The sequence below is a fragment of the Falco biarmicus genome, chromosome Z (genome assembly GCF_023638135.1).
Source record: "Falco biarmicus isolate bFalBia1 chromosome Z, bFalBia1.pri, whole genome shotgun sequence".
Taxonomy (NCBI): domain Eukaryota; kingdom Metazoa; phylum Chordata; class Aves; order Falconiformes; family Falconidae; genus Falco; species Falco biarmicus.
In genome coordinates this window covers 36,615,966-36,640,910 of record NC_079311.1, presented here as the reverse complement: position 1 = coordinate 36,640,910, position 24,945 = coordinate 36,615,966, and the positions used below count along the sequence as shown (strand labels likewise).

At 40.7% G+C, this 24,945-nt stretch overlaps 2 protein-coding genes across 12 annotated transcripts in view; one reads left to right on the top strand and one right to left on the bottom strand.

Moving 5' to 3' along the window:
* LYRM7 (LYR motif containing 7) overlaps positions 1–14,116 on the bottom strand; it is a 30,661-nt gene extending 16,545 nt beyond the window's left edge. For 4 of the 11 annotated variants that reach the window (XR_008819411.1, XM_056324434.1, XM_056324433.1 and 1 more), the window contains exons 1-4: positions 14,065–14,116; positions 12,104–12,384; positions 10,968–11,040; positions 10,270–10,340 (exon numbers count right to left, since the gene is read on the bottom strand). Coding sequence is in view for 8 of the 11 variants with exons in the window: in XM_056324434.1 (XP_056180409.1) it covers positions 10,270–10,340; positions 10,968–11,040; positions 12,104–12,142 (183 nt within the window). In the remaining 3 variants the exon portion in view is untranslated. Of the gene's footprint in view, position 1; positions 6,573–7,082; positions 7,165–10,269; positions 10,341–10,967; positions 11,041–12,103; positions 12,385–14,064 lie in introns of those variants that run through there. The other 7 variants (XR_008819413.1, XR_008819412.1, XM_056324439.1 and 4 more) reach the window with 5 other exon arrangements.
* Positions 14,117–19,560: 5,444 nt separating this feature from the next.
* HINT1 (histidine triad nucleotide binding protein 1) lies at positions 19,561–23,886 on the top strand. Its single transcript, XM_056325281.1, has 3 exons — positions 19,561–19,732; positions 22,681–22,785; positions 23,548–23,886. Exons 1-3 carry the CDS (start codon positions 19,622–19,624, stop codon positions 23,710–23,712), a joined length of 381 nt encoding a protein of 126 aa, XP_056181256.1. The 5' UTR covers positions 19,561–19,621; the 3' UTR covers positions 23,713–23,886.
* The last annotated feature ends 1,059 nt before the right edge of the window (positions 23,887–24,945 follow it).

The following is a 24,945-nucleotide window of genomic DNA, read 5'->3' as shown; positions in this document are numbered from 1 at the left end:
AAAGAAAAAAAAACCTGAAGGAATATAATGTTATGGAAAACAGTATTTAAAATTCTAAAGTTGTTCTTACATCTACAAACAAAAAAGTCAGGTTACTAAAATGAGAATCTGAATTTCTGGTAAGCATACAAGCAGCAGTATGATACCTACCCAAGACAACATTATCTTAAGATTTTAACTTTCTGTTTGTCAGAATATTGCCTTCTACTTTTTCCTTTTAAGAGCACTGAAAATACTTTAATAGCATTAAGAATCCATTAAAAATAGTAAAGTGTTGCAGTAATTTCTAGCAAGGGAGAGAATGCCAATTTTATCATGCCCGAGTCAGATTACGTTTACTTCAACTTACAACAATATTAAATGTGACTTAGTCCTCTCCCCCAGCATCCTGGAATATGATCTGTTAGATTCATCTTGTCAATTCTATTTTAAAGGCCAGCAGGAAAAGAAACTATCGAATGAAATTGGTAGCTGCTATTATCATACAGAAGTGCAATGTGTTGGGGTTTGTCTAATTATACACCATTTTAACCTATTCTTAACTCTTAAGTTCTTGCCATCTAGCTCTTCAGAAATCAGCTTGTCTTTTCTACATGAAAGGAAGAAGCTGCAATGTGGTGGATTTGCTCCAGCTGCAAAAACTAAAGCACAACACCTGAAATCATAATGCTGCACTCTGACTAGGTCAGATAGCTGCAAAAGTTGAGGTAAACCTGTAAAACTGTGTGTTTGTGTGCATATGTGTGCAATGAGTAACATTCTGTCCAAAGTGCACTGATACCCCATATCTTATAATAAAGAAAATGCATTTCTTTCTAGGTGTGTTCCTTCTACATCTGGGTACTGATACTGATGAATTTAGTAAATTTCTAAGGGCTTTAAGTGAAATTTCAATTGCATTTCTCTTAGATAAAATACTTGGGAGTAAATTTATGGCAGAACATGTTAATCTACACACCTGTAATAGGTACACGAAATAGAAATACCAAAGAAAAACAAAACTGGATATAAACTATTAAAAATCAGAAGTCCAAACAAAGAAAGATTGAAAGAATTTTTAACCTTCCTTTTCAAAGCTAAGTTTTTAACATACACTGCCAACACACCAAATCAAAATAATCAGAACATAACTGCATGTGTGGTTTATTACTGAAATGTAGGCTCTACTTCTACCAGCTTAATCTGAAATTAAAGTGAAAAGAACCAAGATATTTGTATACTACTGAGTAACGTACCTCAGACTGAAACATTTATGGAAATAAAAAAAAATCAGAAAGACTGTCTAATGTGACTAACAAGCTCCTAATTGAAATCTTCTTCTCTTTAGTAAGAAACCCTCTGCCTAATTTCTTTTTTTAAATATTTACCAGTGAATCCCAACATGACTATACACCACTGAATCTCAAATTCCTTTTAGAGAATAACATTGCCCTGTGCAGTGTTTCTATAACAGCACAGAATAATTTCATTTGATTAGGGAAAATGTCCCCCTCACCAATATCTGTTCTCACTAAGACAAGTCTTTGGCTTTTTCTTTTCAGTTACTAAATAGTTATTTTAGAGATTCAGGATTGAGAAAAAAGAAAAACACACCAGGTGTAGCTACATTGTATGGTCAGCTATAATACAAAAACTTAAGAGTCAAAAGATTCTGATACTAACTCACTTAGGAAACTAGCTGCAGCAATATGTTTCTGAAACATTTCACATAGTTTCTCCTCACCCCACCCTTGCTCTTCTTTCATACAACCAAGCAACTCATCACATCAAAATTTTTTTTTTTTTTGGGGGGGGGGGGGAAGGGAGGGGCAGAGGAGTGGGGCAATGGCTTGGAATGAAAATTTAAATACAGGCCAATGTAAGTATTTTACAACTGTTTTCAAAATAGGTCAATATACCTTCTATGAAAGCAAAGAAAACCTTTACCTAACAAAGTTTCCAAAACAAACACATAGCACCTAAGATGAAGCACTATGGAAAGTAAACTCTTCAACTTGAGGTGCTTATTTTTTATTTGCCAACAAACAGCAACTCAAGCAGCCACCTTAGGGCTGCACTTCCACTGCCACTTTTTTTTTTTTTTTTTAAATAGATCTGTCCTAAGCCTCTCATTTAATGTAAGATGATACCATAAAAGTAACAAGGGAGCTAATGGTAATTCTATTAGCACTGTAAATTACCACAGAGCATAAAAATTAAGGATCAAAAAGGTTGATTCGTTCTGCTAAACTTCCTTAATCAAAGCTGTACTGGAATTGAATACCCATTCAATGTGCTACCTAAGCAGATCATATACCTATACAGGTATTTCCTGCAACACGCTTCCCACCAGAAACTGGCTGCTAGGTGCTAATCATATACATGCACAAGACGTTTGGAGGGGACACAGATGGGACAGCTGACCCCAACTGACCAAAAGGATATTCCATACCATTTGACATGGTGCTCAGCAATAAAAGCTAGGAGAAAGAAGGGGGGACATTTGCAGGGGTGGTATTTATCTTCCCAAGTAACTGTTAGGTGTGATGGAGCCCTGCTTTCCTGAGGATGGCTCTAACACCTGCCTGCCAACAGGGAGTAATGAATGAATTCCTTACTTTGCTTTGCCTGCACACACAGCTTTTGCTTTATTGTTAAACTGGTTTTATCTCAACCCATGAGTTTTCTCTCTTTTACCCTTCCCACTTCCTCCATCTCACTGTGGTGGGAGTGAGCAAGTGGGCTGTGTGAGGCTGTCGCCAGCTAGGGCTAAATCACAACACCACCTAGCCATAGATTCATTCAACTCAAGTTGAAGTCCCACTTCCAACATTTTTCCCCTTTCCAATCTCAGACAACTTTTCTGTACAACAAGGTAAGATGGAAACAGTAGGGCAAGACTCAACAAAATGGAGCAGCAGTGGAAACCACACCCATATATAGGTACAATTTCACACGGTGCACTGACCATGCTATTCAGCACAAGCTACTATCAAAACACGGTGACAATTATTTCAATTCCCTAAAAACTTTATTTCTGGTTTCAGGAATTTTTGAATGGCATACCCTGTGCTACCAGTGACAATAATACAGTAAGAGCTATATCAGATTTGCCTATTCAGAGTGCCATCTGACTAAACAAAGCTGGATTCTCAGGAAGACACACACACTAGAAGCCTGCTCAAACAATAGCACTTAGGAATAATGTTCTGTTACTAATCAATTTACCATGGTATAAAGGTCTGTATATTCCTTCTGTACGGAGATTTGCTTTTACTCTTTCAGGCTAAGCATTAAGTTTGTTCTGCTTTTTTGTATTTTGAGTAAGACCATGCTCCCAGCCACAAAGATTATTCATTGCCATGACCTTTAAGGATTACTTATTGTGTAAAATAAAAGTGCATTTTTTTGGTGCTAGCTTTGAGTAAAAATTCCAACTTCACTAAATGTTCCTTATATTTTCATTATATCAGGACAAGTAAGAATATCTATCCATTCTATATGTTTTTTATACTGCTCTTTCTTATTCTGTGAACTTCTATCATGACGCTCTGGTTTTCTTTTCTAATAATTCCTTATCTTTTAACTGGTGATTCCCTACATTATCAAAACTAAGTGTTTCTCACTTCAATATATATTCCAAATACATACACAAAACAGACAGCTCTTAACTGTCATGGCTGTTTCAAGATTATTGTGTTATTCTTACTGCAGTAAAATCAGAGTGAGAAGCAAGGCTTAGACCTATCCACAACAGATGCAGAAAAAAAAAAGAAAAACAAAGAATGGGCAAAAGACTGTGTAATGACATCCTTTGCATTCAAAAGCATTCAAACCCGCCCTGAATACACTCCAGATTTTTGCTGCAGGACAAAAGTTTTCCTGGCCAATACTAGACTCTAGATACACAAACCTCACAGACACCACTTCTCTTAGAAGTCTGTAAAATTAGGTGAGGGCAATTCTATCACTTTTTGTTTATGGATATTTTAAAGCGCTAAAGCTCTGCTACAGTCAAAACAATCACTACTACTCTCCCCTTGTTCGCTGAGTCAAGTCACTTCACTAAGAGTAGCAGATTGGTCAGAGAAGATCTCCCCTTCGCAAATCCTTGCTGACTGTTCTCAGTCCCCATTCTGTTCTTACAACATTTGGAAACAGCTTCCAGCATTGGGTCACCCATCTTCCCATGGATCACAGTGAGGCTCTCTTGCCCTTCTTGAAAAGAGGAGTGACATTTGCTTTCTTCCAGTCCTCACACAACTCCCCTAATCAACATGACATTTCAAAGATAATTGAGAGTGGCCTTGCAATGACATCAGCCAGCTTCCTCACCACCCACAAGTGCATCACATCAGGTCCCAATGATTTGTGTATTCCCCATCATCAAACCCCCATTTGAACATCTGTTCAAATGTTCCCTAGCCTTTTTTTCTCCTCTACCAAGTCTGTCATCCTCGCTCCAGACATTCCCAATGGTGTGAGACCCAGAACTCCTGAAGGCAAACCTTAGCAGTGAAGACTGAGGTACCAAGAAGAAAGTACCAAGTGCCTCAGACTCTTCGGAGTCCTTTGTTACCAGGTCCACTGCCCTACTCAGCTGTGGGCCCACATTTTCCCTCCTCTTCCTTCAGCTGCTGATATGCCTATAGAAATAGTTCTTGCTGTCCTTCACATTCCTTGCCAAGATCAACTCCAGGTGGGCTTTGGCTGTCCTAAACCCATCCCTACACACCCACAGAATAATAGAATACAAATTAGTATTTGAACATGAATTCACATGGCCTTTGCAAGGGACGTTCTGACTCACAGTCCCTGCTGGAGCTCTCTGAATAGCTCCTGGGGGGGCTGCCACAACATGCTTACATTCCCAAAAGCCCCTCAGCAAAAGCTTTTAAGAAAATAACAACCTTATTATGACAGAAGTTCTTGCGTGGGTAAGTCACTGGTTAAAATGAAGGAAGTGAAAAATGAATGAACAGGTCTCCCAACCGAGGGATGTCAAAAGTAGAGCTCTACAGGTATTTTTGTTGGCATCTGTGTTGTTCAACATACTTATAAGTAACCCAGAAAAGAACATTTTTTTAATGATACCATCCTGAACAGGTTCTTTAAGAAAACAGCTTACTATCAAAATTGTAGGACAAGCTTAAGATTTGACTAAGTAACCAGTAAAATTACATGTAGAGATGTGCAATACACATAAGTTAAAAAAAATACTTCACAAGCTTCACAAAGAATGTGACAGGTTCTAAACTGACTAGGACCATTCAGATGAGTTTAATGAATGCAACACAATTTTGTAAAAATAAATGTATGTACACACAGCAGTCAAAAATGAAATTTAGAATGAGGAATGACAAGGAAATCAATGGAGAATGAAAAAGAAAACTGTGGATAACTGGCTAGCTGAAAAAGTTCACATAGACATAGTCCAGCTGGCTGGACAAAAATGCACATCACTCTCAGCTTATATGAAGTAAAGCAAAAATACACTGTCCTTGGCTGTTCTTGTCACACAATAACAGGAAGATCGCGGTGGGAAAAGAATGTTGCAGGTGGGAACAGGTAACTACAGAAGAGAAACTAGGGGCGGGCTTGGTATTTAGGCAACTAACCAATAATGAGCTTAACTTTTGTAATATGTATGAGCTAATTATAAGAAGGCATAAAAGGTGACTGTAAGAGACAATAAATGAAGTGTGCTGATCACTCATATTGAGTGACTGTGTCTTCCCTCCGTCGCGACAGAAAACATCGCTGTGCCATTATTTTGCGTATAAATGCCTGGCTGCCCATAGGTTGGTGACTTCTATCAGCTCTGATTGAGCAAGTTCTTAATCATCTTAAAAGAGATAATAGTAGAATTGAAAAAGATGTAAAGAATAGCAACAGAATGATCACAGGCACTCACGTGTTGTTTCACAGAAAAGCTGTTCCATAAGGGGGGGCGGGGGGGAAGGTGCAAATAAGGGACTTAAAAGCTCATCAAGAGCTTGGTGAAAATGGATAGTAATTGAAGAGTAGAACGAGATTCAAAACTACGGTATGTGATTCTTCATAAAAAACAGAATAAATTATTTGTCAAAGGTTTTTAGATGCAAGGCATTTGCACTGCTTGACAGAACAATTTCATGAAAGAGAAACGCACTGAGGACAACAAAACCAGAAACTTTCCCTAGCACAGGAAGCAGGTGTGAACAGCTGGAAGGTGTGAAAGTTCACTTGTTCTATTCCTACCCTTCTGCTGTCATCTGCCTAGGATCACTGTGGAAGACTTGACACTAGTCTAGACCTATCTTTGGCCTTGATTATAACAGCTGTTCTAAAGTTAAGTGCTTTACCTAATCTAAAACTGAAAACAGCTACAAAACTTTACAGACACCAATAAACAGAAGTGAAAGGAAATAATATACATTGCTGAAGATTTCTCCTATCCTCTACCACACAGTTGTATGCTGAACTTACTATAGCTCTTGTGTTAGACTGTAAGACAAAAACACTTCTAAATCGAGAACCAAAATTCCAGAATTTGATAGGCTTTGCATCAAGGTCATCATTGTGTCACAAATCTTCCAAGGCATAATCTGAAACTTAAAATTGTCAGAACAAGGTTTTGGAAAAGAACATTCAATTCGCAAAGAAAAAGCTATTCTACGGAGAGCACACATACTGCATTTGCTGGTTCTCCTCTACCTATTTGGTAGAGCAAGCATGTACAGATACTGTTGGCTATTACATTTAGACATACACTGACTGACTAGCCAGTAGTGCACGCTGATTTGCTACCAAATTGCTGTTAGTTCTAATAGTTACGGTATCAAATTGTAACTTCTTTCTCTCAACGAGGGCACTAAATGCAGGTGCTGCCTCTTTCCTACCAGCCTCCATATTTCAAAATATTTACACAGAAATTTTGTACCTTTGAAACCTCCACCTCTCCTAGGCAGTGACATTAGTCAACAGGTTTAAATTAAGTGTCTGGGCAGAGAAATGACACATAGACTTTTGGCCTCTCTACTCCTTTACGTAGTTTCAAGTCCTACATTTATTTACTGAACTACAACATTTTTAAACCTCTTTTAGCATGCAGCTTTACTCACCTATTCTGTCAGAATCCGTGTGAACTGCCTGAATAACAGAAGTTCTGAGAATCACTTCAACATCTGAAGCTATTTTCAGAAGCTAGTAAAAGGGGTAAAAAAAAACACCAACAACACAGAGTAATTCAAATTATATGTAATTATTCCTGAAAGTATTCTCCATACTAGACAGGCATTCAAATAACAAGGTCATTCAGTTCTATTATTCAGTTAGTAACGCGCTATCTATACATACCTTTTCTTTGGGGGATCCTGGCGTAAGTTACAGGTTGATATATAAGCTACCTTGACATACAGCATGAGGAAGGAAACTTCTGCTCATAACACACAGCAATGTGAAGTCTATAAACCCAATTATAAACCCAATTAAAACTGTAAACAAATGAGGTAAAATGCAACTAGCAAAACAAGTAACTAGTTCCCAATGATCAGACACTGGTGAATGCATCCGTAACATCTGACAACCCTTAGGAAAAGGGCAATCTGGTTGTTTTCACATTCCTGCTCTTGAAATAAGAAGATAAAAATGAAGGCAAAACATGACAAGAATATAGAATACTGAGGTATTACAGAAAAGCAGTACAGGAAGAAGGCACTACCTGAAGATTAGCAGAGGTATTAATATTTGGAAAAGGCCTAGAATTCCTTCCCTCATTAAGAGGATAAGCAGAAGCACCCATTGCTAGTTTTGCTGAGCAGTTAAGAGAAGCCTAATACTTCTTTGCGTGATACTGATCTAAGAATTAATTACTTTAAAGAAAGAAAAAAATTATGTAAATATCTATAATGAAAAACAAGAAAGAATTTGATAAACAGAGGATGTTAGTTAATCCTTGCAAACAGTTAACAAGACATGGCCTTGGGAAAAATAATCTATGTCAAACTAAGAATTAACAAAGTAAGCTCAAGAAGAACCAACTGGTTAATGAGACCAAACAGAAAATCACAAGAGCTATGTGTGAACTATCCTAATTAGCATACTAACACATCCATCCCAGAGCAAAGAAAGCCCCCTACTAACAAAGCCCCCTCCTCACAGCAAATGCCAGTAAAAAAAAAATAAAAATGCTGTACCTTTAAATGGAGAGGAGGCTCATAAGAACCAAAGAATATGAATTTGTGAATAAACCTAATTGTAAAAAATTGTTCAAAGCATATAAAATGTTCAACTATATATAAAGAGGTGTGGTAGCTCTGTGGATTTCCCACCAAGCACCTATTCCGCACAGACATGCCATAAACAAGTATCTCGAGTCTGTGCATCGATTGTCTCTCACATACTGGTGAAGAACCTAGATTAGGGCTAACAATACCTGTGTCAGAAATAAATTAAATTGCACAAGTGAGACACTTCAGGAGACAGGCTTACACTAGGAAATAGTGTGTACAAGCAGAAGTGGATCTTTGCAAGAGTTAAAGCTCAAGACTTGACATCTACACTGGATTTCTCCTCCCTTTCCCTTTTAAGAATCTGGACTAGGTATTCTCCAGTTTCCCTTACTGAATTCCCACTAGCATCTAGGCTGCACGCTCCTGAAGCACACGTTCCACTTCATATTCATCTTATAGGAATCCTGCCGTTTGCTCTGAGGTTGCTTCACAAAACAAGCCAGACTACAGAAGTGAAGATAACCAAGGTAACTTCACAAGCGCACTCCTGATCTGAACCAAAATGCCACAGTAGATTTACGTGCCACATCGTGTATTGTAATACTGCAGATAGTCACTCCTACCTCCTTAGGTTACTACGTAACTAAGTTACTTGATGTCATATTAGAAGACACTGCAGCTTTCTATTCTGACAAAGTAATGCACATTTGGTTGGTGAATACCCATCTTTTAGCTGCTGTCCAAAGCAGAACACTAACATCCCCACGTTTATGCAAGCAAGTACCTGAATTCTCACAGGTCCTGCATATCACATGATTCAGTTCCCCTGCATACAAGGCTTTTCAGTATATGTATATGTGTAATATAATAAATATGACAGCTTCTATGGTGTTCTAGGATTCTGTAGTTGTGATGGAAGTCTAGAATTTCTTCCACTGACACATTTCATCAAGATATCAACTAACCAGGATTAAAAAGCTGTATGTGTATTTTGTAGGTTGCCATTTCCAAACAAGTGTAGATTTAAAAATATATGACAAGTATTCTTCCTGTACATCTCTATAACAAAAAGAACATACAATTTAACAGATCAGACACTGGAAACACAAACACAGAAATATTACTATAGGGGCCTGATAACAAGCAGAAATGCTAGAAAGTCCTAACTAAAGGCTCAGAACTATTTATTTCACTGTCCAGTGAAAGGTATGATGCAAAGGTTTAGATGTATTTCTATAAAGGACAGATGGAGGCACTTTCTTCCAACTAGTGCCCAATGACAACATAAAGACAGTCTGTTAAAAGGCTGAATGACAAGGACTGAATTATTAACTCTGTATGGATGTTAAGAACTAAAACCACCAAAAATACAGAAGTTTCACTTCAGGCCTCAGTAAGTTTTAGAAAAATGTCTCAGTAAAAAGTCTTAAAATGACAACTGAGCAAAGGTAACTTACACAGTGAGTTAACAGAGTGTTTCTACTCCTTTTAATGCAGCACGAGGGAAGAAGCAGCAAAAAAACCCAGTAGTACAATTCATATCTCTATATTCCAATAGTCATGATCATTTGACTGTTTTTTGCCTCCCGCAAAAGATGCTGCTTCATTTGCCATCAGGAATCAAAATAACTTCTCAAGTCTGCGAGTTACTGAGCAGATTGTTTAATTTCTCTGTATCTTTCTGTGCTCGTCTATACAACAAAGACCAGGTAAACTTAACCACAGCTAAGACAGGCATTATGGGCAAAGTACACAAAATATTTACATAAGAATAGCAACATAAAACTTATTTTCCCGTAATTTTGTTATGTTTCAACATAAGCACACTGAACTAACAGAAGACACTCCCTCCCTGTGTATTTTTGTACATGCAAAATTCTATAGCATACTATTAATACCAATGAAAGTATCAATATATTTATAAAGAAAGATCCATTTAAAAGCCTTTTCAAACTCACCTGGCCCTCACAATGTCTCAATAAGTACTTACATTGGTTTACGAATCCTTTAAGTAAAAAAGCTCCTATACAAGTTTTCTTATGCAAAGTGGGAAAAAAACAATGAAAACAAGAAGTACCTCTTTTATCTTCTCTTCAGACGTCTCATCTTGGTTATTTTTGAATTCTTCATTTATCTTTTGCCTTGCAGCTAAATAAAAAAAAAAAGAAGTGTGGACAAAAAACCTGCATGTCTTTGTCACTGCCTTAAAGCTCAGAATTCTAAGTCCTTTATAGCACCCTCCTAGTTCACGCTGTCTGAAGTATTTTAATATAAGATTTCTATGGAATTCGGGTGATGTCATATTTTAAGTTGACTGATACAGGAATAAAATGTAATTACCTACCTAGCAGTCTGAGCTTTAAAAATAACATACAGAGGCCACTACTAAAAGTTTGTTTACTAAAAAAGCAGTATTTACTCCCTGAGGAGCAGCTGTACATGAAGAGAATCAACTCACGTGCTCAGTACAGTTAAACATGCTTTGGCTGGACTGAAGTTAAAAAAAAAGCAGGAGGCGGGACAAAAAAATTCCCAGAAGAGATGTTTTCTTATGAAATATGTCTTGAATCTCCTTGAGTCCAACAACCATTTTTTTCTTTCAAATTAAAGGATGTCTGTTTATGGACACACAAGTCTTCCCCAATGACTATTTTTAAAATGTGGAAAAGAAAAATTTAAAGGAAGATTATGTTAAGAATTCTCCTTCTGTGTATTCAGAGAAGAAAGTCCCACAGAAAGATAGGTAAGCATGCATTACACAGAAAAGTATCTCACCTTCAAGAGCTCTGGTATCATGTTTAAAAACTTCTTGCCGGGTCCTGTGTAGTAATTTAAAAAGCTTCAAAACCTGTCAAAACAACATCAATAGAATTACCTTGTTTGCTACCAGGATTCTTAGTTAAAATGAAAGTGTTACAATTAAAAATGTTCTGGTTGATCTTTCATGTTCTTTCCATTCAGTACAGAACTTGGTACAGAATCAGTATCTAAGCTACGCTACCTCAATTCCCAGTCAAGTAACCTGCAACCAAATCAGGTGTAAGGAAATCAAAATCCTAGACAGTTCTAGATGTTTAAAATTAATCTAAGATGCTAGACAGTACTAGCACTACACTCCTAAATCATCATTTGGCATGACAGGAATATAATCCTGAAAAACATATTGATGCAAACATACTTATTGTGCCAATACCAAATAAACCCAATAGAACAGGAATCACTCTAAAAGTCAAGCCAACTGAAGGGACTATTCAAGGGTAGATCACTGGATGTTCTCCAATTATGAAAAAAACATGGAAATATAAATGGCTAAAATATTCTTATACTTGTGTAAGAATGTGTGTAAACCAGTGTGAGAAAAGTTAATTTCAGAAGGATCTCAGACTGTGTATTAGCTAATTCAACAATTATTTTTCATGTCTCTGTATAATACCTGGGCATAACCTTCTACAGGCAATGTGGCAAAACCAACACAAAGCAAAGTCCTTCCCTAAATATAACTGCCAGATCAGCAAATAAAAACTTCAGTAAAGCCCAACATTCAAAAAATTAAGATTTACAGTGTAGCGATGACACACCCAAGGATGTACGTGAAGCAAAACTCCTAAGAATCACAACTCACAGTCATATGGTTTTGGCTGTTTATTCATACAGACTATAATGAATTACAAAAATCCTCAAGTCCTTATCACACTTCTTTGGTGTTTGTCAGAAAGCGACAACAATATCTGAGAAGCACCAAAAAAAAATAATCTTGGAAACAAGAGACCTTTTCAAGTTATTTCTAGTACTTTCTAGTGTGTTTTGGCATCTCTGGAAGGCACAAGTCCAGGTACTCCATGATAACTGTAAATTGTTTTCTCATAGTTAATAATAAAATTCTTGGACACAGAGGAAACAGAAGGCTATACCTGAGGGATAGCCACCTTCTTTATCAGCATGCTCTGCATCTGTGAGCTAGAGATATAAACAAGGCTGTCCCCTAGAAGCAAAAGACCATTAAAAATGTCCTGGCAGGGCCCTGAAAAAAATGTTGCCTTTGCTTTAAATCTGACGGTGGTAGAGAGAGACAAACAGCAAGCTTCTCTGAAAGGTATTACTTCCAACAGTTGTCAACACAATTTTAGATTTTCAAGCTGAACTCTCAACCTCCATTCAGCTGGTCATCTGGCCACACCTTGAGATAATTCATCTAGAAGTGCACACACACAAAAAGACAGTTTTTAGGATGAGGAATAAGACATAGAACAGTAGGAACAGGCAACTTTCCAGTTCAGTACTGCTTCTTTAAAGGACAACTTACAAACATAAAAAAATTGAAATCTCACTTCATCACATGGATTAGACCACATCATAATTTCTAATGTAATCTATAATCCAGCATCCTGTTGAGTATATGTTACTGCATTACAGATCTTTCTCAACAGAGGACAAACTAAAGCATTCCTGACTGTGTAAGAGGCTCATATTGTTCAACTAAAAAACTTCTGTCACTTTTACAAGAATTCATATGCAACTTGACAGTTAAATCAATCTAAGCAGAGACATATAAAAGAGAACATGGACTACGGTAACTCCTTTGGAGTGTCTGTGTCCTTAATAATTAGCAACTGAACAGAACCCTGTTGCCTTCAACTGCTGTATTCTCCAGATGACTGAATCTGTGGGAAGTTAACAGACAGAACTGAAGACTAGCAAAAAAATGTTTTCTGCAGATGTATTTTAAAGGATTTGACTAAATTATTTGGATGGGGCATCCTGAAATATGTCTATCCTGTAATATTTTTTGCCATCTTGGCAAATAGTAAAGTTAATATTATAAATGGTTTTGAATCAGACATGTATCGTGAAACTTGAAGAAGTGTTTTACAGTTCTTCTGAACTCTTTGATCAACAATTTTCAGGCATCTTCCCCTGCTATTTGCCTACTTCTAAAAGCCCTCCTGGAAAGTGCTTCACTACACTAACCACTGAGTAGCTGTATTAGATGACTTTGAAGCAAGATACATTAATGCACAGATTTCTTTGAGCTCTACAGTCACCTAATAAAACACAGAACTCCCTTAATACCTCAGAGTACTAGTACCCCCAACACCAGGCTTCAGAACACTTCTGAAACAGGGCTGTAATGATGAAAGGTTTAAATAATTCTTTTGTCTTTGCTTGTCTTCATCTTTCCATCACAATCCACCGTCTTGATTTAATCTCTGACTGTCAACTCTCAGTTTCTTTCCTTTTTCCACAACGGCCTTTGCATGCAAACCCCCACTTTCTGTTAGCTAGTTTTGTGTCCTTCCTGCCCTGAAAGCCTCTGCCTGCTGATGCTATACAGGCTACCTAGGAAAAAAGCTCCTACCCTCCAGCGACATATACGGGAAAACTCACTTTTAAGTCTGTAATTTGTGTCTGCCTGCTATTTACAGCCGAAGGCCGCAAACCGATGGGGGCACACGGCACGCTCCCTTGGTGCCACCGATGCTAGCGCGCCGGGCACCGAGCGGCACGAGGGACCGCGAACCCCGCGGCGGCGGGCACGGCGGTAACGGCCCAGAGCCGGCGGCCTTTCCCTCGCCGCCTGCGGGGCTCCAGTAGCGCACCAGCGACTCCCGGCCTTAAGCGGGGCGCAGGCCAACCGGGGGAAGGACAGGGAGGCCTCTCCCTCCGCCGCCGCCGCCTCACACCGGCCCGACCCCACGGGCCCTCCCCGACCCTTCCCACCAGCCCCGGCTCCAGTTCACTCGAGGCTACCCCCGGGTACGGGGGAGACCCCCACCCCGCCGCGCCAGCCTCAGGCCAGGATGGGGCCGCAGCAGCCAAGCGCCCCCTCGGAGGCAGCGGCGGCCGCTGGCGCCCTCTCCCTACCGGCGCTCACCCGCGCGCGGCTCGCCATGGCGACCGCCGTCCTTTTCCGGTCCGGCGGAGGGGGGTAGTGGCGGAGGCGGAAGTGACGACGGGAAGCGGTCCGCGCCCTCGCCGCCTGCACGGTGCTGCCGGGTGCGCTCGGCAATGTTGCCCCGCCGAGCGGGACTCGCCGTGGCCGGTTGTTCCGGGCAGCCTTTGCTCCCCCTCCGCCCCTGCCGGCCCGTGAGCGGCGTGCGGCCTCCCGCGGGGTGCCCCGCGGGGCCGCTCCGGGTCGGCCAGCCGAACCGCTGCTGCCTTCACTGGCGTGGCCGAGGCCAGCCGTCCGGACAGCGCCGCCCCTCAGGATGCCGAGACCGAGCCGACTCCTGTTAACCTCCGGCGGAGCGGCAGGGGTCCGCAAATAGCGGGGCGGGCGGCCCTGCCGTGCCCTCCGGCGCCGGCCTGGGCTTGCCGAGGGGAGCCGTGATGTGGTGAGGGGCAGCTTCACCCCCAGCACCCTGCCAGGCGGGATCGCCGCGCCGCAGCGCTGCTGGCGAGCTGTGCCGGCGTTTTGCTGACGGACTGGATACCAAGCAAAAATGAATTCCAAATCAAATATAAGAATAAGTGCAGTTTATTATATTACACTATAATAAATGGAAATAGCATGCAATATGATAAAAGGAAACAGTACCAGTTACACACAATAGGGTAAGAGAGCAATAGGAGTGAAGCATCAAATCGTAACGGTAAAGTGTTACAGAGACTAAGAAACATCACCAATTACCACCTTAACATCACCCAGGCCCACACTTTGGCTAGGAACCCCTACTGCAGCCAGTGCCAGGAGTCTCTCAGTAACTGGGAAAATTCCTACATGGTGCATCCACCTAGGTGAGCTGGCCCAGTCCCTGAGTTTGCCTGCCTTTATACTCCATGAAAAACAAAAGTAATCTACATACGTTGGGTATGTAAGTTCACATACATCAGGGACATTGGCCGGACACCCAAGTGTGGTAGTTACTGTCACCACACAGCTGCACGCAGTATTATAGTCTGGAGGTTCCCACTCGTATCTTGCTTGTTCAGGGAGCTCAGGACAAACACTACCTGCTCATTAAAGTTGTCCTCGAGCTCCCTGAGCTCCCTGTCCCAAGTTAAACAATTCCTAATTAAAGACAAAGACTTTTCCATAAGCAGTAATCAATTTAATAAATTGTCACCACAGCATGGTGTAAAAACTGATGCATCTTGCCCATTTTCTTCTGAAGGAAAATCTCACTGTTTCAAACAAGTAATGGGAAAGCCATCCATTTGTGCCCAATGCATTATTTTACACTGCTGCTGGCTGCTTTCCAGGAGTGCTTTATCGCATTTAAGCTCTTAATTCCATATTTTTTTCAAGTGCTGATACTGAGATAATCAAGGATTACTTAGAACTGATCTTTCATATTTTGTTTGAACATCTTTTCTGTTACAGAGAATATTTTGATTAGAGCTGAAAAACAACTACAAAATTGAGACAGTCACTCTATTTTTACCCCTACTAAGGCTGGTAGACATGAATCCAGCCTAACTTTGGGAAAAAAAACCAGACATGGTCCTTTAGGTGACCTAGGGAGAAATTACAGGTTTTGACACCAGAATCGCCTTTGATGGCAGATGCCAGGGACCTAAGTGCACTAACATGCCTTAATGGCCTGACCAGCCCGTGGCCCAGGACCCCATGTCAACCCCCCCCACCTGCAATGCTGCACCAGGGCCAGTCTCCAGCCCTGCCATGGCCTGAAGGGAGACCTGGCCTGCAGGTGACGGAGATTGCAACCAAAGGTTCACAGGATTCTGCAATACATAAGGACATGGGAGGCTTCATCCTCTAAATTTCTCTACTCTGTTATGGATTACCACAAAATAATCACCACTAGCAAGTGTACCTATGGTTAATAAAGCAAATATGTATCTATCTCAAGCTATTGCAAATTACTATCAGTGATCAATAATAGCAGCAAACAATTGTACAGCAACAATCAACATTACAGTATCAACCAGTAACAGCAACAATACTATTGCAGGTTACTACAAACTTACCATTAGTGAAGCAACTTATTAACAATACAAGAACAGATAAATTATGATGAACTACTTGTTTGGATATATAATATCAGCATCAAGTGAATCAGATTTCAGAAGGGGCCAAACCATCCCAGAGCAGAGGACACACCAATCCCAGAGGACCATCCAGAGACAGGAGGACAGATTGAGCCAAACCCCACAGTGGTCTCAGCAGGAGAACATGAAATAACAGTCTCACTTCAAAGATGATCCATGGCACGGCATCTGGAGTCAGCCAGACATCCCTTGTGGGAGTCCAAGATCTCACAGAAACTCTGTGCAGGGAATTCAGCCTGTTTAGGAAAGGAGATGGGATGTTGTCAGAGAGACAGGCTCAATTCTGGAAAAAAATTAAGTCACTGAGGCATAAAAGGGCATAGGACACCACCACTGTGAGCAGCCAATGGGTGCTGCTAATTTCTGTTTTCTGCCTAGAACAGCCAAGAAATAACAATGTCTGCTGTTCTTTCAGACCAATTTTTATTTTGCCAGACTGTTTTCCTGCTCTTGCAGTTAGAACAGCCAATGGCAGTCAGGAATTCTTACTTTCTCAGGGTATTTTCCTCTTTTCACCTTTTCAGATGAAAAGTTCTGTTGCAGTTCCTTGTTCCTGCACTTACTGATGGTATCTCAGGTTATCTCCAGTTTGTAGGTACCCAGCTGTACTTAAAAAAGGCCAGCTATACTTTTTCTCAAGGATGCTTCTGGTTCCCAGGCTGGCAGGTATTTTCTCTGCTGGTGTTTTTCAACCGGTATTTTCTTCTATTCAGTCATTTTCCCTTTCTAATCAAGTCACCTTTTTGGCTGCTCTCATCAAGCTCCCCACAGCCCTGCCTTGCCTTGCCCACAGCCTGACTCACCAGCCCAGACTCAGCGTGGCCATCCCACAGCTGTATCTGGTACTTTAAAACTCAATTGCCATTTTCTAGAAAAACCAAACAAACAAGCTTATACTTCAGTAACACACCATCCAGCACTAGCTAAAGGCAGCATAAGGATTTTAAATGTAATCATTTACTGCTTCTGCCTCTAGCTTCAATATATAGCCTATGTCATTGTTTCATTGCAATTACGTGCAAAGCTAACTGAAGTCTGGGAACACTAAACTATTATTAAATATTTTTAATATTTCATGTTTCCTTAATGCACTTATTTTAGGCTATGTACCTCATAAAGAAACTTGATCCTTTGGCAGAGGAAATGATCCTTATTCATAGATCTATTTTATTGTAGCTGTGAATGAATGAATTAAATCGGTTGAAAAGGCCTTGTTATATTCAAAATAATATAATACTTGCCATTTACATGGTGTGACAAAAATACATATTGAAGTCAAATATATGAAAAAAAAATGCTTTTACCTTTTCAGAGAAACTTCTTAAATTGTCTCTTTATGTTTTCTCTTAACATAGAGATATGTTATCTAGACTGACTCCACAGCAACCCATGGAACAACTTGAAGTACACAAACATGTACGAATGGATCCTGAATATGTACTTTTATGTTAAATTGTTTCTGAGTCTGTCTAGCTAGTAGTATCAACTCTTCAACTCTTTCACAAAATATGTTTAATTCCTGAGAAAACAGGAGAATAAAGTAATCCGTATCTTTGCTTAATAATCACAGTTAGACATAAATTCTTTGCTATATGTTATATATATATATACATTATTATTTGAAGCACCGATTCCATCCTTGCTTCAGCCAGATGTAGACATGTAGATGTCAAATACTTGCATACACTACCATCAAGTAAGGAACATGCTTCATCAGAGCTTTGTTTAGGGTATCTCAAGATACATAATTTCAGAGTTATTACCAGATGTGTACGACAAATTCTGCTCTTCTGTAACAAGTTCAGGTAACCAAATATGGAACCATTTTGGGTTTAAACCACTTAGCAGTATTCCCTGCCTCCCTCCAGAATTATCTTTCCCATGAGATTTTTGTCATAAGCCAAATATATATAAATGTCTACATTAAAATGTTCCTAGACAAAGCTTGAGGGAAATTGGGGTCAATGTATTTTAACTGTGACATTTAGAAAATGAAGCCTCATTGTTACTTCTTTGGGTTTTGTTTTTGTTTTCTGCTTTTTCATTTATCTTGAATAGTGAATGCTGTACCACTTATCTAAAGGACGACACACCTATGTTTAGTTAAAAGTCAGGAAATGTCCAAGGACCCTTATTGCCACATGACGGATGTACAGGTTGCTAAGTCCTTGGGTTGATAATCTTTAGAAGGGACATTTTGTCTTAGATTCCTGTTGTACATGCAACATGGTGAAGATGGAGGCTTTAAACATGGCCACTAAGGAATAGAGTCTGCGTAGAGACAACTCCTCAAGGACATTGCGCAGGCTCAAGGTATGTAAATGAATTCTCAGAATTGTAATGAATATGTAAACAATTTCTTGGAAAACTAATGAATAGGTATGAGTAGCTTGTATAAAGGGGGGACTGAAAAGTCCCCTTGGTGTGCATGACTTTGGTGGAGCGATCCCCCATGCACCCAGTGCTGCCGAATAAAGATAACCTCTGCTCGCTTGCATATTGCTGACTGATTCTTCAAATCACTCTCATTTCATGACTGGTGTCACACACAGAAAAAAACCCCAACACATTTATGACTAGATATGTATATTTGTAATACAGTGTTGCCCTCAGTGAATTATTGCCTGGTCACATTGATTGATCCATTTTATAGTTAGGAAATTATTTATGTGTAGAAGGGCTGATACATTAAACAGCTCATAATTTCCCTCTCTGGAAGAGCCTAACCTTGATCAAGGGGTTGTGTATTTGTGTATTTTATGACTTTACTCCCCCAGGTTTGGGGGCAGTGCTGATGTTTATAAAGACCCCTGCCTGGCGACAGCCCAAGCCCTATCTTGATGGGCCCCTGCGGTTCCAAAAGGCCTTGACACTGGTGCAGTCTGTCCGTCATGTGCTCTGTGCCAGAGGCCAAGTAGCTGCCAACTTGCAGCCCCCAGCCAAGGCAGTAGGGCCGCCAGGGCAGTATTCACAGCAGCTTGTGTTACACGGAACAGCTAAGGCAACCCTGCCAGAAGCAGTCATTTGGCTACCAAGAAGTCACGCTGATATTTGCGTTGGATTTGATGCGGCAATATATAGCATTTCTGGCTGCAACAGTCCCTCCTGAGAACCCGCCATTAGTTACATCAGCACAGCATACCGCAGCGCCCCACCAGCACTGTTAATCCCTGCGGGGATCACGGCACCGCACCGCCCATCGCGGCCCTCCGCGCCGGCCTGAACCACAGCACACCGGGTCAGCGAGGTCGCGACAGCTGAGTGGGCGGGGACAAACGAAAAAGACAGGGAAAAAATACCAATCGCGAGGTGGGCACTGCCGGGCGTGTCCTGTGGACCCAATGAGCGCCGGGGGGGCGTGGCCGCGGGAGGGAGCGCGGGGGGTGACGGGAGGCGAGCGGCGCGCGCGGACGGCCGCCATGGCTGATGAGATCAGCAAGGCGCAGGCTGCCCGCCCCGGAGGCGACACCATCTTCGGGAAGATCATCCGCAAGGAGATCCCCGCCAACATCATCTATGAGGACGAGCAGGTGCGGGCGGCGTGCGGCCGCCCCCTGCCCGCAGCTGTCTCCAGCCCGCAGCTGCCCGGGGCGAGGGTGGTCGGGAGTGGGGCTGGCGGAACGGACGGGGCCTCCCCGCTACTGGCTGCGGCCTCCCTGGCGTCCGTCTCCTCCGGTGCGCGGCGCGGCGGGCGCCGGGGCGGGTACAGGGCGGCGGGTGCTGCCCGGCCGGCCTCGGCCTCAGCGTCGTTGTGTCACCGGCTAGCGGGTGGAGGAGGGCTTCTGGCGTTCGGCGTGTCGCAGTGGTGCGGCATGGTCGCCCGTCCAGACTTCATTGCCGAGGGATGGGGGCTCTCGCGTCTGGTGTGGGAGGGCAGTCGTGAAACATTAGATTAGCCACGCGCAGGGAAGTCTCCGTGTGGATTCCGGGCATGTATGGCTAAACAGTGCACCATAATTATGTGCTTTTGCACGTCAGAAATGCAGGTCTTAAATGTTCCTCTCGAACATTATGGAGGTGATACAGCTGTGCCTGCTAGGCTTTGGTTATGAACCTCTGAGGGGATTTTTAAAGCAAAAAATTAGAGTTCCAGCTTTTTCTGCTCTTCACAAAAGTAATCTTGCAGGCTGCCAAAACTGGTTTCTGTGGTGAGGTGAGACTGGTAGCGTTCAGTGATGTTGGTGCACCACAGCATGCTAGGAGCTAAGTGAAATGGTTTTGCTTATGAAAAAATGCAGCTCCTGTTTCCAAGATGTAAGCTAAAGTAGTATTCAGTATAAGCCGCTTTTTTGGTGTAATTGAAATACTGAACATTAACAGGGGCTTTTGCTTTTGAAATAGGATTATCTGCAGTGTACAATACAGACTAAAGATGGTGTTTGTCTGATTTGTCCGCTTAAAAATTAGGCATAGCTTGGAGCAGTGTTTTTTTAATCAATATAGAAATGTTGCAGCTGCCGTCTGCTTTCAAGAATCTTAGGAATTTTCACCGCTTTCCAAATAATCATACTTACGTTACTGCTCTGTATTTATGTGAGCGTGTGCATCCTTTCTTTACTAGGGTCAAGGCTACAAGAGCTTTTTCCTCAGCTCTAAGGGCTACAGCAATGTAACCGGAGCACTGCACTTGGTTGAGAATCAGACCATTGACTTTGAGTGACTTAAGAACATGCAACCTACTCTGACTGCGTTAGTTCACAGTATTTTCTAGGAGACTAGTTAACTGCAGTATCTCAGTTGATTTTTACCGTAAACTTTGAAGAAATGTAGAACTGCTTTTAGAGTTTAGTTGACTACAGTGGATGATCGTTTAATTAATTTTGTTGACTCTATGAAGGTCTTCTTTGAGGTGACTGGAAATGTTACAAGGAGAAATGTGAGGAGGGCTTTTAATCATTAATGGACTTGCAGAGAAAAGGAGATACTGAAAAGTACAAGGTCTTTGGAATTAAGTCTTATCGACCTTGTTCTAGTTGAATCTAAACTTCCTGAAATTAAGATTGTTTTACTATATAGTCATGGGCTTTCTGTGGCTGTGCTTTTGTTCAATACTACTTCTCCTCTCTGTCCCATAGAAAAATGTTTGCTACCAGTTTCTGCTCCCGTTTGCATTCTGCATTTATTTGGACCACATAGAATAGAGAAACTGTTTACAAAATGATCAACTGAAAGCAAGACTTACTTGGCTGCAAATTAGTTTTTATTCATCCATTCTTTGCTTACCGCCCTTATCTGGGAGAAACAAGCAGTTCATCAGAGATCGCAAACTGGACGTTACCTTCTTTGAAATAGGACAGATTGGAGGAGTACAAGATAAGACATTGCTAGTGTGTGTAAAGTTCGGGCTTTTCACTACCTTTACTTTTGACAAAGGCCTCGGTTGTTCTTAGTAGAATTAAAAAGCAGTATATTCGCATAGAAAAATGACTTTATTGACTCACAAGTTACTGAAAGCGTCTAGGAAATACATTCTTCAAAATATGTAAGGTATATGTTTATAAGTACATACTCTTTGTGACATAACTCAGCCAGTAACTACCAGACGTTTTGTTGTTAAATGTGATGGGTAAGTCAGAGATGCCCTTCGGTTAGCAATGTCAGAGTGCATGCTCAGCATGGGCATCTGCAGATTGTGGTGGTTGCAGTAGCAAGTCCTGGTTTGTCGTTGGCCATTTGCAGGAAGAGGCATAGCTTCCTTTTCTCTTCCTTTGCATTGTCATCTATTTCCCTCATTTATTCAAAGTGCCTGATTTGAGATTTATTTAATGTAGTTAGGTGCTGCATACAGTTTCTCATTGATAATAATTTTGGTACTTGCATAAAATTAGTTGGGAGTCAACTACTTAGTGCAGGTAGGTGTTCATATTTCAGAAGTGATGCTTGTTTGAGAATGTCTGAAGTAGAGCCAGCCGTAATACATTATTTTGAAATAATCTTGTTCTGAAATACTTGGTGCTAATGAGAATGGAAATGTAATTCAGCCTCAATTGCGTAACTTCATGTTCTTTAAAGTTGCCTTGTTATCTTTGACCAAAGCAACTCCCAGACGTAACTGGAAGATGATTAGCAACTGTTTGCTATTTGATTTGTTAAGAAAGTGTTAATAAAAAAGTGAAATAAGCATAAATGTACATTTTATAGACACGTGTTGCATCAGCTCTCTTAGTTGTTATGCATATGTGGAAAAAGTAATTGTGAACCAAATTGCATATTAACTTGCTGAGAAGGCTGTAGCTTTTAAATAATATGTAACACAGAATATTTTTTTTTATACCAGCAGGTCTTGGTAAGTAGGTGTTTTCTGTTTAGAAATTAAAGAAATTGGAAAAATATGTCACTCAAGAAAAATAAGCATCTCGGTTTATGTTTGGGATATCTAATAATCTGCTTAAGTATGTGTTGAGGGGCATATTGATTTGCTTAAACTCTTGCCTTTCTCTGAAGTAAATTATGTTTTAATTGTTTGCTCTTCCTCCAGTGCCTTGCGTTCCATGATATTTCACCCCAAGCTCCAACACATTTCCTAGTGATTCCTAAGAAGCCAATTGTGAGGTTATCTGAAGCAGAAGATTCTGATGAATCTGTAAGTACTCTAAAAGCTTTCTGTACACCAAACTGTACCTCTAATCATAATTTACTAAATTCTCCCCCTCTTCCTCTTGACATTTCAAAGTGGCAAAGTAGTTTTCCGATACTATAATCCTTTTCCTGTAGCTCAGAATGGGAGTGGAGTTAAGGTTTTCCAGCAAAGGTAGTGATATAAAGCAAAATGTAACTGCAGTGCAGAATGCACTGTTACTTTGCAATACAGTCTTCATGCTTGTTTTCATGGTTTACAGCAGTAATACTTATTCTGATCCGGGCTTGGGGGTTTTTGGCGGGTCAGAGATGAAGAAAGTGAAGGTTAGCTGAGAGGTACTAGGTTATTTCATTTGTAACTTTAAGCATCAGGTTCAAAGATACTTTTTCTTAAACCTTTACATGATAAAATAAAGTTTCTTTCCTACCAGAATGATGTCTGAAGAAGTAACAGGGCATTAACAAAGAGAAATTTAGCTTCTCTGACACTTTTGTAGTTTCTTACTGTCTAGCTTGAAAAAAATCTATAGCTTCCCCTCCCGCCCCTCCCCCCCCCCCCCCAATATTATGTATAGTCAATATAATTTTCTTGGAAAGTGTCAGTTGCAGGCAGACAAAAATTTGAAAGAGCAGTGACTGAATTTCTAAGAATTAGCTTACTGCTGGCTTATCTGAATGGTTTTCTGCTCTCATTCCTTCCCTTCCTGCCCTTTCCCCTTTTTTGTGTTTTCTGTTTTGTTTTTTGTTTTTTTCTTTTCACCTCCAGCTTCTTGGGCATTTAATGATTGTTGGCAAGAAGTGTGCTGCTAACCTGGGCCTGACCAATGGATTCCGGATGGTTGTGAATGAAGGGCCTGAGGGTGGGCAGTCTGTCTATCACGTACATCTCCATGTTCTGGGTGGTCGTCAGTTGGGCTGGCCTCCTGGCTAAGATTTTTACACCACAGGAGTTAACTGCATGCATTCAAATTACCACCAAATAGATGTAAGATGTTGTCCATCAATCTAGCCACTGTTAATGTTGGGTTTTTTTGAATGTGTGTCTATGAAGGGTAATAAACACTCTGAACAACATTTCGCACAATAAAGATTTAGCATGCAGGAATTGTCTCTGTCTGGTGTGCTTTACTAATGAAAACAATTCTGCACATTAAAATGGTGTTCTCCAGAGTTTAAGTATGTAGTGTGTTTCAGTCTGCTGTTAATTATCTTCTGTAGATAGTGATTTGCTGAGGCATTTTAAACCTGAAGAGGCAGCTGCTTAGCAGTCTTTCATGTCTTTTGGGAAGAAAACTTACAAGCTTTTTGAATGTGATATGTAAATATTCATAAAGCCGGTAGGCTGCTGCTAAAACTTTTTCCAGAAGTGTTGTAAGTGAAGTTCTGAATGTGTTATGCAAACGTTGTGTCAATATAGTGTGGTGTGTTGGAAGCATAGAACAATAGGCTTAATGGCATCTGTGGTAGTTTCATAGAACACTGGTCTATTTACTTCTACATTGCCATTTTGATGGAATTGAAGACTTGAAATTACTGAACTGTGGCTGTAGGGCCTTGTAAGGTGCTCAAGGCATTTCATCTTGGCCTATAAGCAGCATGATGTAATACGTATACATTTTAGATTCCAGATTTTATTGGGCAGACTTCGTCCTTCAGTGACTAGTAGTTTCTTTACATTGCTGTATACAGTTGTTTATGCAACACTTGTCATCAAATCTCCAAGACAATGAATTTTCCTCAAGTTAGGGTTACAGATGTGTCTGCCAGTGTAAATGTAAAGCAACTGTTTTTTCTCTTAAAATTGAGAAGTCTCAGCTAATCAGTTTTTATGATGGAAGATACTTGGAAGTCTTTAGGCCAATGCCTGAAGAAAAACAGGTTATTTGTGTGCACCAGAGGAGCTTAGAGAAGAAATGTGGGGGTTGCAATTTCTATTCAGATAAAAACTTGGGCATTTGGTGAAGACACTTGAATTCATTTAACTTGAAAGTATTTTATAAGTCTGTCAGAAGGTTCTGAACCTTTTACCCTAAGACATGACTTCAACTGGAAAAGCTAGTGCTTCTGAAGGCGGCTGGTCACTGAGTTTAGAATAAAAAGGTGGCCTTGTAGTGATAACATGACAGCTGTCCCGGGTGGCCTGCACAGAATTGAAGAAGAAAAC

Coding starts and splice junctions, on each gene's coding strand:
- HINT1 (XM_056325281.1), top strand. CDS start 19,622: ATGGCTGATGAGATCAGCAAGGCGCAGGCTGCCCGCCCCGGAGGCGAC. Junction 19,733..22,680: donor TCATCTATGAGGACGAGCAG/GTGCGGGCGGCG, acceptor CTCTTCCTCCAG/TGCCTTGCGTTCCATGATAT. Junction 22,786..23,547: donor CAGAAGATTCTGATGAATCT/GTAAGTACTCTA, acceptor TTTCACCTCCAG/CTTCTTGGGCATTTAATGAT.